This window comes from Argiope bruennichi, chromosome X2 (assembly GCF_947563725.1).
Source record: "Argiope bruennichi chromosome X2, qqArgBrue1.1, whole genome shotgun sequence".
NCBI classification, from domain to species: domain Eukaryota; kingdom Metazoa; phylum Arthropoda; class Arachnida; order Araneae; family Araneidae; genus Argiope; species Argiope bruennichi.
Window position 1 is genome coordinate 49,445,504 of NC_079163.1, and position 16,478 is coordinate 49,461,981.

The 16,478-nt window shown below is 26.9% G+C and overlaps 1 protein-coding gene and 1 long non-coding RNA gene across 4 annotated transcripts in view; one reads left to right on the forward strand and one right to left on the reverse strand.

The window, feature by feature from the left end:
* LOC129960319 (cytokine-like nuclear factor N-PAC) overlaps window positions 1-16,478 on the reverse strand; it is a 38,918-nt gene that overhangs the window by 15,006 nt on the left and 7,434 nt on the right. For 2 of the 3 annotated variants that reach the window (XM_056073684.1, XM_056073685.1), the window contains one exon: window positions 14,240-16,228. In XM_056073684.1, coding sequence (XP_055929659.1) covers window positions 14,298-16,199 — 1,902 coding nt within the window. In that variant the 5' untranslated portion in view covers window positions 16,200-16,228 and the 3' untranslated portion in view covers window positions 14,240-14,297. Of the gene's footprint in view, window positions 1-9,244; window positions 9,296-9,572; window positions 9,632-14,239; window positions 16,229-16,478 lie in introns of those variants that run through there. The other variant, XM_056073686.1, reaches the window with a different exon arrangement.
* On the forward strand, window positions 1,776-11,410 carry LOC129960320 (uncharacterized). The gene is made up of 3 exons (XR_008783574.1): window positions 1,776-1,920; window positions 2,664-2,722; window positions 9,580-11,410. It is a non-coding gene; the product is annotated as an uncharacterized LOC129960320 (long non-coding RNA).

Genomic DNA, 16,478 nt, shown 5'->3' on the forward strand with positions numbered 1-16,478 from the left:
GGTTTTACTATTCACCACGAATTGGCTAACTAGTGGGTTAAAGTTTTTCTTTTACAATTATACATTTTATGTCATTTTTTTTTTTTTTTTGAATATTTATATTATAAGAGTATTTTGAATCTCATATTATTATTTTCAGATTCAAGTATTATATACAAAAATTAGAACTGTGTTGATATATTACTATTATATAAATTCAATTAGTTATTCCAATATTTTACATTCAATTTGATCATTTTGGTGAGCTATCTACTATTTAAAGGACACTTATGCAAACATTCTTTAGAAACATTCCTCATCAAATAGAGACAATCTTACAGATTGGGAGACAATAGAATGAGTTTCAGCAGAAAATCATTTGTATATTGCATATTTTAATATTATTATTTTTGGTGTTGTTGAATATTTATCTAATATTTTCACAGATATCACATTATCTATTTTGTGCTTTACATAATCTTGTTCAAAATGATTTTTATATTATTTTAAAGGTAAGGGAAACTCGGGTATCACTTTTAATATGCTTTTAAATTTTAGTTTCTTATTTGACCACCACTGTAAGGTAAGGCTGTATGTCGAGGGCCCCGAAATACTTCCGCGTCTTGCAGTGGGGGGGGGAGGAATTGTAATGATATTTTAACTCTAATTTCAATTTAATTAATTTTCAAGATTTTTTCTTAATTTAGCCCATAGTAAATTCATTCTAAAATATTCTCTTATTTCGTGATCCAATTCCACTGTCTCTACTTAATTAATTCAAGAGAAGCTTTGTTAAATTGCTGAATCAGCTAAAATCTAACTTTCCCACACTGCGCGTGAAGAGGCAAAATACCGCTGATGAGGCAAATTCTTTTTTGAAATCTCCCCGTGTTTCCCCTGCCTTCTCCGCGCGTGTAACGAAAATCCCTATCGAAATCTCGTAATATATTAGGATTATGAAGAAATGTTTTCCCTATCAAAATCATAGGTAATATAAGACCAGGGATAAAATGTCCAAGAGCTTTTTCCTCATTCTTATTCTGTGTCGTTCTGTGTGCTCATCGCTTGTACATATGCCTGCTTCTTCAAAATGAAATAAAACGACCTCACGAAATTAAAAGTATCTTCACTGTCTTCAAACTGCATTCTGCTTCACAAAAAATAATGTTACATATATATATATATATATATATATATATAACTGTAGTGAATGCAGAGATGCCTTTGCGACTGAATATTTCCAAACTCCCGTCAATCAATCAATATCAAAAGCAAGAACTCTTCTCCTCCAAACGCTTTTTTTAGCTATCACTTACAGATCCGAGGAATGAACGGAACACATTCAATTATTAGATCCGACTGCTTGAACCCAGATCTTCGAACTTATTTCTGTCTGAACGACACATCTCCAGATACGGATACCCGTACATAAAAATAAAATATATATAACCCCTTAAAAGCATAGTAAACGTTCAAATTCCACGATATATCACTGATATATTACCCCTAAATGATAATCAATTAAAAATAGTTTTAAATTATCGAAATTTGGAGAAATATAACTTTTTAATTTTCTGATAGCTTTCTCATAGCTATCAGAAAACTAAAAATGTTTTAAAACTACAAAATAAATGTATATACATGAAATAAAATTCTCACATTAAGAAAAATATTTATACAAACATTAAATAATTTTAAAATGATTTTATCATACTTTTGCAATACAATTCACTAGGACGCCCGCCTAACGCTATTTCACGATTCATTTTTCTTCAGTTAACACACCTCCACTTCACTGCGGGATCAGAATACCAACCCAAAATTTGAAAGCATGTTTTCGATTAATTCTTGTTTTGTAAGAGCCTGGTTTAGATTATTTTATTAAATATAAATTCTGTATACTTCAAGTGGACTTAAGTGTGATGAATACAAGTAGTCAAGGTAACGTCCACTATTTCATTCTAGAAAATTACGACCTGCTTTATTACTATGAAACAGCTTCAACCTCTCAATATTATGGTTATACCCCTTTCATCGAAATTGAAAGTTTCATGACTGGATTTATTAACGATTTATCGTTAGCAAGATGTTATCCTTTAAAAATGCACGTTACGGGTACGATAATACGATTCGAAAATTTTATTAAATGCCTTTTTTTTTCGTATTTATTTTAATAAAATCAAAGAAGCAAATGAAGAGGTTAAACCTCTCTCCTCTATTGAAATAGTAATATTATATAATATATAAAGAATAATGCATTCATTCACAAATGCAAGCTTTATTATAATATTTTTTTTAATTATCCTATTAAACTGCCATAGCATTTAAAAATTGTTTTGCAATGCTCAAATATATATATATGATGTTTTCCAACACTGAGTAAAGTACATTTTTCCTTTATTAAAGACCTGCATGAAAAACATTCAAATCTATTTCAAGCTTAATAAAGGTATATTATTATACTTAACAAATAAAATAATGTAATAATTTTAGTTGTAGGTTTTAGATCTTTATCTTTCTGAAATAAGAAATTTGAGCCTAAGCCTAAATGTTTTGTTCATTGCTTCAAGTTCTTTTAAACAATCTTATCTGTGATTTCATCTATGAAAATTATATTTTGATACATACAATGCAGCCATAGTTCAATTTTGCTATGAGATTTTTAACTCCATGATTGATAGCAGGGATGGATTGATCAGGCAGCAGCTCAGACTGAATGTGTCAAATGTAATGCTACATACAGGTAGTAGAAACTTTAATTTCCTTTTATTGTTCTATATTACTGGATACAAGAAATCTTGAGCCAGTATATTTTTTTAACAATTGCAACCTTTTTCTCTTCATTTACTATTTTAATGAATCCTTGTCAAATGACCATTACATTTGACAAGAATTCCTAGGCAATACACTTTATAAAAGTACATTTTTAATTTTTATTATAGAAGCATATTTTCCTTCTACTGTAGGTATAGTAATTATTTTAATACATGTCTAAAAAAAATTGTGCTATGCTTCCATTCATTTTTTTTCTCTTTATATTTTAAAAATAAATCATCTCTCATGTCCAGGTTTATTTGAAATTTGACCAGAGATTTGATATTTCTGGTTTTTCATTGCAATTTCATGCCATTATTTACTTTCTCCAGATATATAAATTATAAATTCCAGAATATCTGTATCTATTATAATCCTTGACTCCCATTTACTTGACTCAATTTTTTTTTTTTTTTTTTTTTTTTTTTTTTTTTTGCTAATAAATCAAAAACCAACATCCAGACTGAACAAAGCTATTATTCAACATAATAAAACAAAGATGCTTAAACTATTATCTTTTAAAAAGTGCTTCTTCTTATTTTATGATATAGGCATTTGTTTTGATGCCTAAGACATTTTTTTTTTTAAATATGTGTTCTACATTTCTGTAAATATTAAGTTATTAGATTTTGTAAATCTTTTAGACTTAAAAAAAGAGTAAATATTACATTCTAAATTTTAATAAATAATAATTTAATAATTTTCTATAAATATGTTTTCAGTTAACATTTTTCTTTGGCACAAATTTTAATTTACCATAGTTTCATTTAAATATCCTGCTAAATTAAGTGTTGCATATTAATCTAATTTTTATTGGGAGGCAGCATTGTTAAAATATAGAATAAAAGGATAAAATTTAAATTAAAATATAAAAATAATTAAACATGCTTTTATAGTAATATAAAGTAGGAAATAAAAATTATTACAAATCTAATAAGACTATGGAGAAATTAAGACACAATAAAAACTAAAAGAAATTCCAAAAATCTATTAATTAAAATCCCAATTTGCATAGAGTGCCATGTTCTTGACGAAGTAATTAAAGTAAAATTCTAAAAATGTTTTAGAGAGATGAAATTTTAAAAAAATCAAGTAGGAATACATGAACTACAATATTTAAGATAATTTTAAAATTCAAATATTTATTCTTAGAAATTTAGAATATTTAAGTTTATCACATTGAAATTTTATGTGATTGTTTATAATATTGATGTAAAGTTAAAGAAGGCTAGATATTTTGGCATAGTTCTTTGCATGCAGTGCAATCGCATTTGATTTTTGAATAAAGCTTAGGTTTTTTTTACGCCTCTATGAAGACCATAAGAGATAAAGACTTAAAAGTGGAAAATAATAAATATAAAAGCTTTTTAAAATTACAAAAAAAAATTTTTTTTAATCTTAATCAATTATCTAAAGAAAATTTTTATCACAAAAAAATTGAAGGTCAGAGTATAAATCAATGCCTTTTGAGGTGTAAAAACAGCAGGAGAAAGTTATAAAGCCACTATGAATATCCTTATAAGTATCAGAACGTTTTTCGTCATTTCAATTTAAAGTTTTATTCTTTAAACCTCGTGCTTTCCAAAGATTAGTTTTGACCTTTAAATTTTTAATACATTATTTTTCCTTGTTAGTGCAGAATTTTTTATTAATGTTATGATTCTTTTAAATGGAATATTTTGTCTTAAAATAACAGCAAATGATATAAAATAAAATTCTGCTTATTAATCAAATCATTTTTGTAATTTAAAATTACAATTAAAAATTCGTAACTGAACTTTTAAGCAAAATACAATAACAATTTTATTAGATTTTTTTTATTTCTAATTAAAGCAAAGAAATTGGCATAAATCTTACTATCATAATTTCAGAAAATAAAATTGTATAAGCATATTACAAATCCTGCTAATTTCTTATTCAATTCCAATTTTCATATAAAAGTATCAGAATTTTTATTGAAAAAGGTTTATTCATAGTTTTAAGCAAATTGATTGTCTTTAGGATCTGATATAGGTTAACTGAATAACAAAACAGTTGTTTATTTCCTCAGCTCTTTAGGATTCAAAATTTATTAAGTCATAGTGTCGGTTTAAACTAAAACTACTTTGATCAGCCACAACTCATGAAATACAATATACTGCTGTGATGTATATTTACACTGCTTACTATTTCTGATTTTTTTTGAAAAAGTTAATAGGTTAATTTACTTACTTATGTATTTTCAAATAAAAATATATTTTGAAGTTCATTTTTCATTTCTTTTCCCTGTATTATTTAATATACTTAAAAAGATTCTCACAAAGTTGGTTAAACAATAAAATAATTGCAAGGTGTAAGTTTAAAAGAAATATACTTGTGGGGAATTAATTTCTTATTGAATTATGTGAAAAATCTGAGAGATAATCAGGATGGCCAGCTGATCGGGAATTCTGAAAAATCAGGCAAAGTCAGGGTAATTTATTCTCAAACTTGTAATTTTTTTTATATCAGTAATTCTCTTCAAACTTGTCAATTTGCTGGTATTTTTCATTAGTAGAATGAAACATTGTGAAACCATTGAAAATCATTTACTGATAGTCAAAAACAATAGACATCCTTGTTTTTTTTACTGCTCTAGATAGCAGAACATTTGCATTTAAAATTCCAAGAAACCTAAATTTCATCAATGTGACATTGTTGGTGCTGTATTTAAGAAGTTCCTTCATTTCTGGAGAACAAATTTTGTACATCTAGTTTATAATGGATTCTCACTTAAATTGTATCGGCTGTTTTATGTCAATTAACTTTGCCTTTACTTTTATATTCTGTATGCTTATCTAAAAAATTTTACTTACCTTAATTTATTCACCCTAAAAAATTATCTTATTCTCATGCATTATTTATGGTATTGCAATGATAATCTGATAGTTTCATAATTCATTATTCTTAGATCGAGTCAGTTGCAGGGAAATGAGGCTATGTTTAGTTGGAATTTTAAAAAAAAAGATTAACCATCATATCAAATTTATTGCATATATATAAATCTATAATATTCCACCTCCATTCCACTTTTGAAAGTTTTTGGTGCTTTTGAGGTCATCAAGTTATTGACATAATTAGCAAAAATGGTATCGTTTTTGCTTTCTATAGGAAAAGGCAGCCTAACTAAAGCCCATCTTCTGTTAGTGTTACGAATGTAAGCTTTAATGGCTCGCTTTTATTTAAATATATAATATGCTCTACCCCCCCCTCCCAATTTTCTTCCTTTAGACATTGCATTAGTCATTCCACGTGTAACGGTAGCAAAGGTATGAATTTTGAGTTTTAAGTTATTTTAAACAGAATATAAAATGTTGACCCATTATTATAATTCCCTAAACAATTAACTGTAACTAAATAAATGTTATACTAAAATACATTTTTTCCCACTTTGTATTTTTTTTAAATGCTCTAGAAATTAAAAATAATATTAAACACAAAAAGTTAATTTGTTTGATACATTATAGGTACACATTTTTCCTGTTTTTTTCTCAAAAAAATTTTTAAAGGAAAAGAAAACGTTTTTCATGTTTTGATCTATATGAATACATTGTCACAAAAACTTATAAAATTCATTCGTGTTATATATCTTTTTTTAATTTACAGCTCTAAAACATTTTTCTTTTCAAGCAATAAAGAAAAAAATTGATTAGGATCAATTTTCCACTTTTTTTAAGTGTTACTAAATATTCTATTCATTAATTGTGCAAGGGACTTTTATTACAGTTGGTGGACTAAAAGTTAATGGAACTTTGCTATCATTGAATAATTTTTTTTTCATTTTGATACAATATTTTCATTTTGTTTTTAAATTATTTTTTAATTAATAGAATTATTGTTCAGTTCTGATTTGCATATTTATAAACAATATGGATAGGGGAGACCCCCCCCCCACCACTAGAGCTAAACAATTCATTTCATTTTTAAAAACTTTGTCAATGTACATGTGTTTTTGTACTGCATCATCTGTGAATAAATCTGACAAATAGTTCTGAGATATGACTGGTTGGCTATAAGTCTGCTTATTAGGGCTTGCATCTAGTATTTTGTTAATATATTTGAACTGAAATAATTAATTAATGTTACAGACAATGAATTCCTTTTTCTTTTCATTAAAAACAAAGAAGAAAGATAAAAACTTTATAGATAGATAGTAGATGACCACATTTGTTCAGAAACATTCATAGAGGATGATATGTATGAAAATATTACAGACCAGTACCAGACTTGAGTATTGGTTGTGGTAAAATCTTATCATCATAGTCAAAGATACGTACATTTTTGAAGCATTTGAAAAAAAAAAAAAAATCAGTTAAGTAATCAATTCTCTGCTTCTGATGGCACCAACTGCGTAAAGATTTCCCTTAACTGGTAATAAGACATACTATACTCCACTTCCTTTACAGAAAATTAGGCAGAAAAAATTCTATATAAGTAAAATATTTTAGCGTCCAGCGATAGAATTTCAACGTTGCAGTTTTTTAAAAATTAAAAAAAAAAAACTAATATATTGTCCTTTAGAGGACTGAAAGGGAATTACATTAGATTGTTGAAGTATTTAAATACTGTGTACAAAATTTAATTTATATATTGAAAATAACCCTAACTTTTACCGATAAAATATGTTCATTCAAAATTTATCTTCGCATTGAAAAGAACTTCTGCTTTCCTAAGTTATAAAGCCTTCAGAAATAATAAAAGTTTGTACACAAATTTCTAGTTCGTAAAATAAATTTGATATATGTTTATTTTATATTTTTCTACATCAGTGCACTCTGGTTTTCAAAAATATAGATATATAATTTTGCCGTTTTATACTATAAGTATTAATTTCAGAAACATTTAATTTGATTTTTCTAGCCATTTCATTATATTTGTATATCAATATCATATTATTGAGAGAAACTGTAAGATAGAAAGAAACTGCACAAATATGAATCAGTATTAGTAAGAATCCTATAGATTCAATCTGTACTGATAAATCCTATAGATAGAAAAATTATATGTCCTTGAATTATTGTGTGACATAAATTTCCATCATTTATTTGACAAAACAAAATGAATCATCCGTACTAAAGAATTATCATGATAGCAATAGCGGTTTTAGGAGAAAAAATCAATTTCATGCAAACAGAATTCATACTTATGAATACTATTAAAAATTATTTGATTTTTTTTATTATATTATTAAAATTAAATATCTAGTTATTTATAACCTTTGCATACTCATCTTTATAGACACCATATATGTTGAAATAACTGAAATTTATTCACTTAATTTTTGACATTTTGGAATGCTTCCACCAGAACTAAATGAAAAAATATTTGGAGTTTAAGAAATTTTGAAATAAAAGGCTATTCAACTAGCAGAAAAATTCTTAAAATGAAACTATCATTAATCAATAAAAATGCATTCCAGGAACTTACTTTTTTGTGATGCTTTAAGGAAAGATCTTATAATATATTAATGCTTATTATAGAATAATCAAAATTATATATGTATTACTACACAATCATTAAAATTTACAGTAAGAGAAATCTAAAGTAATTAAATTTAAAAAGCACAAAGCTTTTTCTGAGCATCATATTGTTTTGTTTCAGAAGAGGAATTTAATTTATAAAACAAGGATTTCGTTAACCGATTAGAAAATTTAAAAAGAAGAAAAAAAATGTTCATACCTTATTGTTTTGAATCAAACTTGAAATATAATGAAAATAACCATAAGTTTATCCTTTTTAAAGACTTAGTATTAAAAAAATTTCCAATTTGTCCTTTTATTCAAAGAGCACATAACATGAATTTTTAAAATGGTTTACATAGTTTACTTGATCTTAGTTTTCTAATTTTATAAATCAATAAATAAATTTTTTACTGAGAAAATTTATTATTTTAACTGAATTTCTAATCCTATTTAACTATGTTGCTGGGCTTGGCTTCTGAATTAGAGTACACCTTCTGCCTTGAAGCAACAATAATAATAGATCAGAATATAACATTAAGAAACGTTTTATTCACCAAGCAGTTCAAAAAGGCAGTTCTCTTCCCATCCCACATATATATTAAATGATTCAACCATACACATTGCTAAATAATCAAAACTTTTATCTGGGTATGACCTTAACATTTAATAGCGTCTATTACAAACCCTCATATTAATCATCTTTTTTGTATTTTTGACCATATAATCTTTCATAACTTTGAAAAGAAAAAGTAAAATAAATATTTTAAAAGATTGACGCTTTGGCAATTTATGCAAGTTTAATATTAGGATTTAAGTTATTTGCACTGACTAATTCAAAAAGGATTTTTTTTTTTTTTTAATTTTTTAAGTCCTATTTTTTAATGATGAAAATTCATTCTACTAAAATACTGAAAATATACTACTAAAATACTGAAATAATATTGGGGAAGATATGAAACTGTTATTCTTACCTTTAGTACTGTACTGTAGAAGTCCGGTAGATTTCCGGTAAAAAGAATGAGCTGTAATTAGAGAAATAAATAAAAAGTTTTGACTTATTTTTTCGAGAAATCATATATATAATTAAGAGGTATTAATAAATAGTTTAATCAATTGTGAATTACTAGTGTATTATAGAAGAAACTAGTCTATTAATGTTTTCATAGAGCTGAAAAAGCAATATGAAAGTTTGCAATATATATTACGAATTTCGAAGCGCTTCAATCTGTAAACACTTATAATACGTCTAAACTTTGTATTAATTCACTAATTATTGTGACTAATATATTATATACTTACATTTCAGTTGAAATATCAGATGGACTTGAAGGTTAGTCCTTCATAAAAGTATGCCAGTGCTGAAATGAAGTGAAGCAAACGAATGAAATAATTGTATGGCGGGAAAAGCTCATAAAAATGTTATTAAATTATAAGAGTAGGTTTGAGGAAAAATTGTGAAAGAAAAAATTAAAAATCTTTAAAGAAAATTTTATTGTGAGAAAAGGAGTAAAATATGTCAATCAGAATTTCCGTGGGCAATTTTTTTATATATTTCATCAAGATCGGCCTTTGTTAGATATCATGGCGCCATCTTTTGATGAAATCTGAAGTACGATTAGTGTTGTACCAATGGGCGAAAAGATAAGAGGGCAGCACGAAACTAAAGTAACCATTTCTAGAGAAATTTTACTAGAGCAGGGTGTTCCAAAGCCCTAATTATGAAAAGCGGAGCAGATTTCATATGCAATAAATAATGGGATTCGCAGCATTTTTAAAATTTAAAGGTGAGGAGATACTATTTTATCTTGCATGTATCTGCAATGACTCTTCTACATTTTTGAAACCGTTCTATATATATCTGCTAAAATTTTATCACTTCCGTTTTATTTTTCTCGACAGAAAAAAAGGGAGTTTAAAATCTGACACTTTCTTTCATAATTTGTATTTATGCCAATTTTAAGTCGAGAAAGCTACATGATCTTTAGGATTGACTACAAATATTTACACCCTAATGGTGACCCCATGAAAAATTGTAAATCGGTAGAGATGGATATACGCTTTTTACCCAAAATACGCTTTACCCAAAAATTGATCTAAGCTGTGCATAATTATTATTCTGCATTTTATATTATTGCATCATTAGCTGTGCATTTTTATACAGTCTCCTGGTCATATTTAGTAAAATATTCTTGATGCACATTTTAACAAAAAGTTATTTGGTGAAACGAAGCAGATTTTAAAAATAGTTCTGAGAAATGCTCTTTTTATCTTAAAAAATGATAATAGTTTTATGTGATGCAGAGTCAGTTAAAAATTCCACACTGTTTTCTTATGTATTAAAAAAGTATTTGAACTTATACCTTCGTCACTTTACTTATTTTTTAAAGTTTTTTAGATTTTCATCTAATTGGTGTTCTGGATATCATTGAAAAATAAAGTTGCTCTTTGTAGAAGAAAACATCGATAGCAATTAATCATTGATATCCGAAAGAAAAAAAGAAATGGCATATTTTAGCAAAGTTGACTCTTGCGCCATTAAAACTCGCATACCATTAACCGAAAAAGAAAATTAGATCCGAATAGTTAGGACTTTTGATTCTGAGAAATGAATGCAAGAAACAAGGACGGCAGGTTTGACTTGTCGAAGCTGTGCTCATTGGAAATAATAAGTCTGTTATTTGTGCGAGAATTATTAACTGTAACCGAAATTAAAATGTTTTATTTTGATCTTTTCTTTTTACAGAATTTTAATTTTTTTTCTAAACAGTTTTTCTGGTCCTTTTATATGTTCCTGTTTGCAATTAATAATTTGCCGATTTCATAATAAATTATTCTAAACTACAATAACGGAACATTATCATCGTGCTTTTCTATTGTTTAAGCACTACAGTAATCACTGTAGTGATTATATAAACCATAAAATATTAATACACATAACTAAAATTTTAAAGTAATAAATAGAAAATGCAAGTAATAAAAAAAGAGGTAGGAAGTGGCAAAATATGAAAAACCGAATTAAAAATATGTTGTGAATTTTTATTACTGTAATATGTGACAAGACCCAAAGATTTGCTTTATTATAATTGTACTCATTTTTTAAAAGGTTATTATTAATTTCCTTGTTGCAGAAATATCTTTTAATTGATTTCAATTTTTACACAAATAATGCTTCAATTTTATTAAAATATTTATAATGATCAGTTAAAAATTAAATAAATTATTTAATTAAAATATTTGTAAATCAATTAAAAAATCTATTTCTTTCTTTTTTTATTTTTATTGACACTGATTATTTAGATAATTTTTTAAAAAATCTTTTTGTTCATTTTTTTTTTTGATGCCTTATTTAATTATAAATGAAATTTTCTAAATTTATTGCTTTACCAACATCGCCACTTAGATATTAAATAAAAAAATTTTGACAATTACTGTTCTTTTCACATTTAGTGCATTTTTTTAAAAAAATGTGGTGACTGTTAATAAAAATCAATTATTGTCTAAAATTTAAAAACAAAGTAAAATTTGATGCATTTAGCTTAAATTTACATGAAACTTCTTTGAAAATAATTGAAAAATTATGAACACTGATTGAGAAGTGTCTATATGTGCACGAAAAGTACAGATAATCTTATTTTTTTATTAAAAACTTCCTAATTTTATAGAAACGCAAAAATCTTGCTGTTTGGGATAAAATTTATTATGTCTTAATTATGAAATCGAAAATATTAATTTTGATTCAGAAACTAATTTGAATTGCTGTAAGAATACTATATGATTATGAAATAGAATTATTTTATGAGAAGGAATAAAATGATTATTTGGGCAATCATAATGGTAACATTTGAGTAATCAAATGAGCATTTGGGTAGCAATAATTTTTTCATCATAAAATATCACCAGAGCAGTTTTTTTTCTCCATAATTATGCACTTTTAACTGATAATATTAAGATTATATGTGTTGAAGATGCAAAAGAATTGTTTTAAGATACTCTTCGCGGCCATCTTCACAGAATTAGTTTTTTTTGTATTATTGGAGGAATTGTATTATTAAAGGAATTTTGTATTATTAAAGGAATTTGTATTATTGGAAATTAGAGATATGTTTTAAATTTAATGTTGAGAAAATAATTTTATTATTTTAGCAAAATAACAGATTTTAATGGTGCATCTTTTCAACCATTTCATTGCATTCCTTTCAGTTTTTCGAGCTATAAACACCTTACTTAATGTTGCACTATATCTACAAAGTTTGTAAAAATATTATTGATTAGTTTCAAAAAGCAAATAAAAGCAAGCTTAATTTTACTTTAATAATTAAAAACAAGTTTGCATTTTCAAGATTTTTGGTACTAAAATAGTTTCCTATTCATTGAAGTTTTCATAATTTTTATATCCTTTATATAAAGGTTTAAAAAATAAAAAATAAAACACTAATTCTAAAAAACAAACTGAAAATACCAATTTTAATTTTATCAAATGTTTTCATCCTTGATAAGTAAGCAAATAAACTTTTGGAAAAAAAAATATCCAAAGAAGATTCGATGGTAGTAATGTTTGATGTTAATATAGTTTACTCTTGTTTTATTTTTTTGAATTTAGTCTAATTCTGAAGTAATTATAAAATACAAAAAAAAAAAAAAAAAAAAAAGGCATCTAAAATCTTTGAAACACACATGAGTATAAATTCAGCAACAAAATAAGCAAACCCTTCCTTCAAACTGCAACTATAGGAGGCAAAAAACAGACCACACATTTGAATTATAGCTTAATTGGTGTCCCCCTCCTGTAATTTATCTGAAGAAAGAGAAGGACTTTTAGGCACTGGAATTCTTGCACTCACTGAGCTCAGAGTTAATCATATTTAAGTTGAATGATGAAAAATAATACATTTGTCTTTCTATCTATCTATATATATATATATAATATTAGTTTGGATTTAAATAGTTATAATAAATTTAAAATATTTTTATCAGTGAAGTGGATTTTAGGACACTAACATCAAATTAAATAAGAAGTAAATAATATTTGCATTGATTTTAATTGCTCAAATATGGTAAAAAATATAGCTTTTAACACACTCATTTACTAGCAGTAATTTTATAATAAGATTTCATGTATTTTGGCATTTAAAGAAGATATTTATTATATTTTTACAACATGATTCTAGACCATAATGGTAGTTATTACAGTTTTAAGTAATTTCTAAGAAGGTAATATTTATTGAAATCATAAATAAACTACTTTTAAATTATAAAAAGGTCTTTTCTAATAAGTGTATAATATAAAATCTATTGGTACAGTATATAGTACGAGAAATAAAAATGCTATTCATACCATAGTAAATTTCGAAAATATTTCGAGTGACTTGGACTTTAACTCAATACAAATTTTTTTTCATTGTGTATCTAATAACAAACTTTTTTTTCCTTAAAAAATTTTATATTCCAAGTAGAAGAAATGTATAAATATTATTATTAATTTAAATTCGTTAAAATTGTACAATACACAAATAAAAACTTCCATAATTCATTAATAGCAATAGTCTATGAATTATATTAGTACATTTTATACTGCAATTTTATTCTTTCTGTACCTGCATCAGGGGGGAGGGGATATATATACAATAGGATAATTTATTACTGAGAATTAAATGTCTTTTCTTCAGCTGAGAACAATGCATGGACTAATTTTGCACACCATGTACGTATATTCTTAATCAAAATTGAATAAATATTAAAAATCAAATTTTAAGGAATAAGGCGCTTTATTATCATTATTCAATATATTTAATAATTAAGCTGCTCTGGTTTCAGAATATAAAATGACCAATGATGATAAAATGAAAATATAAAAGTTTAAGACTAAATAATAAAAAGACACAACTAAATTGAAAATAAAACTGTATGAATGATATCTTTAATGGATTATGAAATCTTTTATAACATTTTACAATGAATTGGGATAAAAAAAACATATATGTCCCTCAGGCATACAACATAATATAGCAAAACAATGAACTGACACTAATACTCAGTTCCCATGTAAACAGCAGATACATCACGGTCAGAATAATTTCGAAGTTTAGCACGTTCGAACACTTCATTTGCTGCTGTCGTGACTGACATTGGGTGTCCACGGTCTATATAAAATGTAAGAGCCGAAATTATATCTCTTTGTTGGTACTTAAGAGCAGTATTAGTTTTAAAGATACGTGATAATATGGCTTCTCCTTTTTCTATAAGAAGAGGTGAACATATTGGTTCCATAATTTCAAAGAAACTGGCCTCAGAAAGATTGCAACGCTCAACAAGGTCCAAGGCTTCTAACAAGGCAGCAGGTGATTCTACCACTCTTGTACTAAGAATCAGATTCATCTGAGAAGCAAAGCAAACATAGGCTCCAAGATAATATACATTTTTTGACAAGGTAAAAAAGCAACTGTCACAAGAGACAAAAACATTCTTATCGCCTGCACACAAAATTAACAAAATTCCATCTTCTACGGGTTTTCTAGATCCACAGATTGCAGCTTCAAGATAATTCCCACCTTTACTTGTGATAGCTTCGTGAATGTTTATTGATGTAGTTGGATCCAATGTAGTCATTTCAACATAACTTTTTGATCCAGGTGGCGACTTTTCAAGACCTGAAAGAATGCCACAGTTTCCAAAAACCAGGCTTTTTGAGGCCTCAGGACCAGAAACACAGCAAAAAATTATGTCAGAGTTCTCAACCACGTCACTTGGAGTATGTGCAAGCTCAGCCCCAACTTTAGCAAACTCTTCACATTTCTCAGGGGTTCGATTCCAAACTGTGACTTTGTGATTGGAAGTAAGCAGATTTTTAAGAAGCCTTTGACCCATCATTCCGAGACCAATAAATCCAATCTTCTTATGCGATGGTGTGACATTTTCTACTTTTATGGCTTCATTGGATTCATGTAAATCAAAAGTAGGAAATGGCTGAAATTCACTGCTGGTAATTCCTGAAGAAGGATATTCATCTAATGGTCTGCTAACAGCTATACACTTATAGTTTAAATTAGGAGGTGTATTTAATTCAGAGAAATCTTCAGTAGGCCTTTTAGTTAACTTTAGAGGAGGAGATGTTCTTTCATATTCTGATTTATCCGTACAACGTTGTTTAGGTAAAACCCTCTTTCGAACTTCCTGGCTTTCAGTTTTCACTTTAGCAATTTTCTCTTCAGTACTACTCGTCAATACTTCAGGAGATTCATTTTCTTTGACTAGTGATTTAGCTTGTTTGGGTGCTTCTTCAATTTCTTTTTGGCTTTCAGTTTCAAAAGTAGGAAATGGCTGAAATTCACTGCTGGTAATTCCTGAAGAAGGATTCTCATCTAATGGTCTGCTAACAGCTATACACTTATAGTTTAAATTAGGAGGTGTATTTAATTCAGAGAAATCTTCAGTAGGCCTTTTAGTTAACTTTAGAGGAGGAGATGTTCTTTCATATTCTGATTTATCCATACAACGTCGTTTAGGTAAAATTCTCTTTCGAACTTCCTGGATTTCCTTCTTCACTTTCTTTCTTTGTACTTTAGCAATCTTCTTTTCAGTACCACTTGTTAATACTTTAGGAGACTTCTTAGGATATTCATTTTCTTTGACTAGTGATTTAGCTTCTTTGGGTGCTTCTTCAATGATTTGTTTTATTGCTAATTTTAAAAGGGTTGATTTTTTCTTACTGGAAGTAGACTGTAGCATTTCTTCAGAATGACGTACAATATTTTCATCTTTTATCCATGCATAATTTAGACTTCCAAAAAAGAATACATAATGACGTGCCTTTTTAGGAGTAGATTTTTTATCTGTAGGGGGTTCTACTATCTTGGCTGGCCAAAAAGGAAAACCCTTCATCTTTGCCCAAACTAAATCTGAAATACTAAAATCTTTTTTGACTGCCATCTTCAGTTAGAAGCCTGCTGTCTTTAAATCTATGATTGAACAAATGAAACAAGAGAAGTCAGTAATTTTTTACATCAATTATTGAATAAGTTTAAGGCATACTTCCAGTTGAAGGAACTGACAAGTCGTTGATCTTCTAAATATACTTTGTAAACAGAACTTCTGCATGTGTAAATTTATTTATGTTAAAATTTAAATAGATAGCATTTGGAAAATAAGAGAATCTGGCATTCATTTGAGCAAATTCGAACAAGAAGCCATGAATTTGAAATTAGCCAT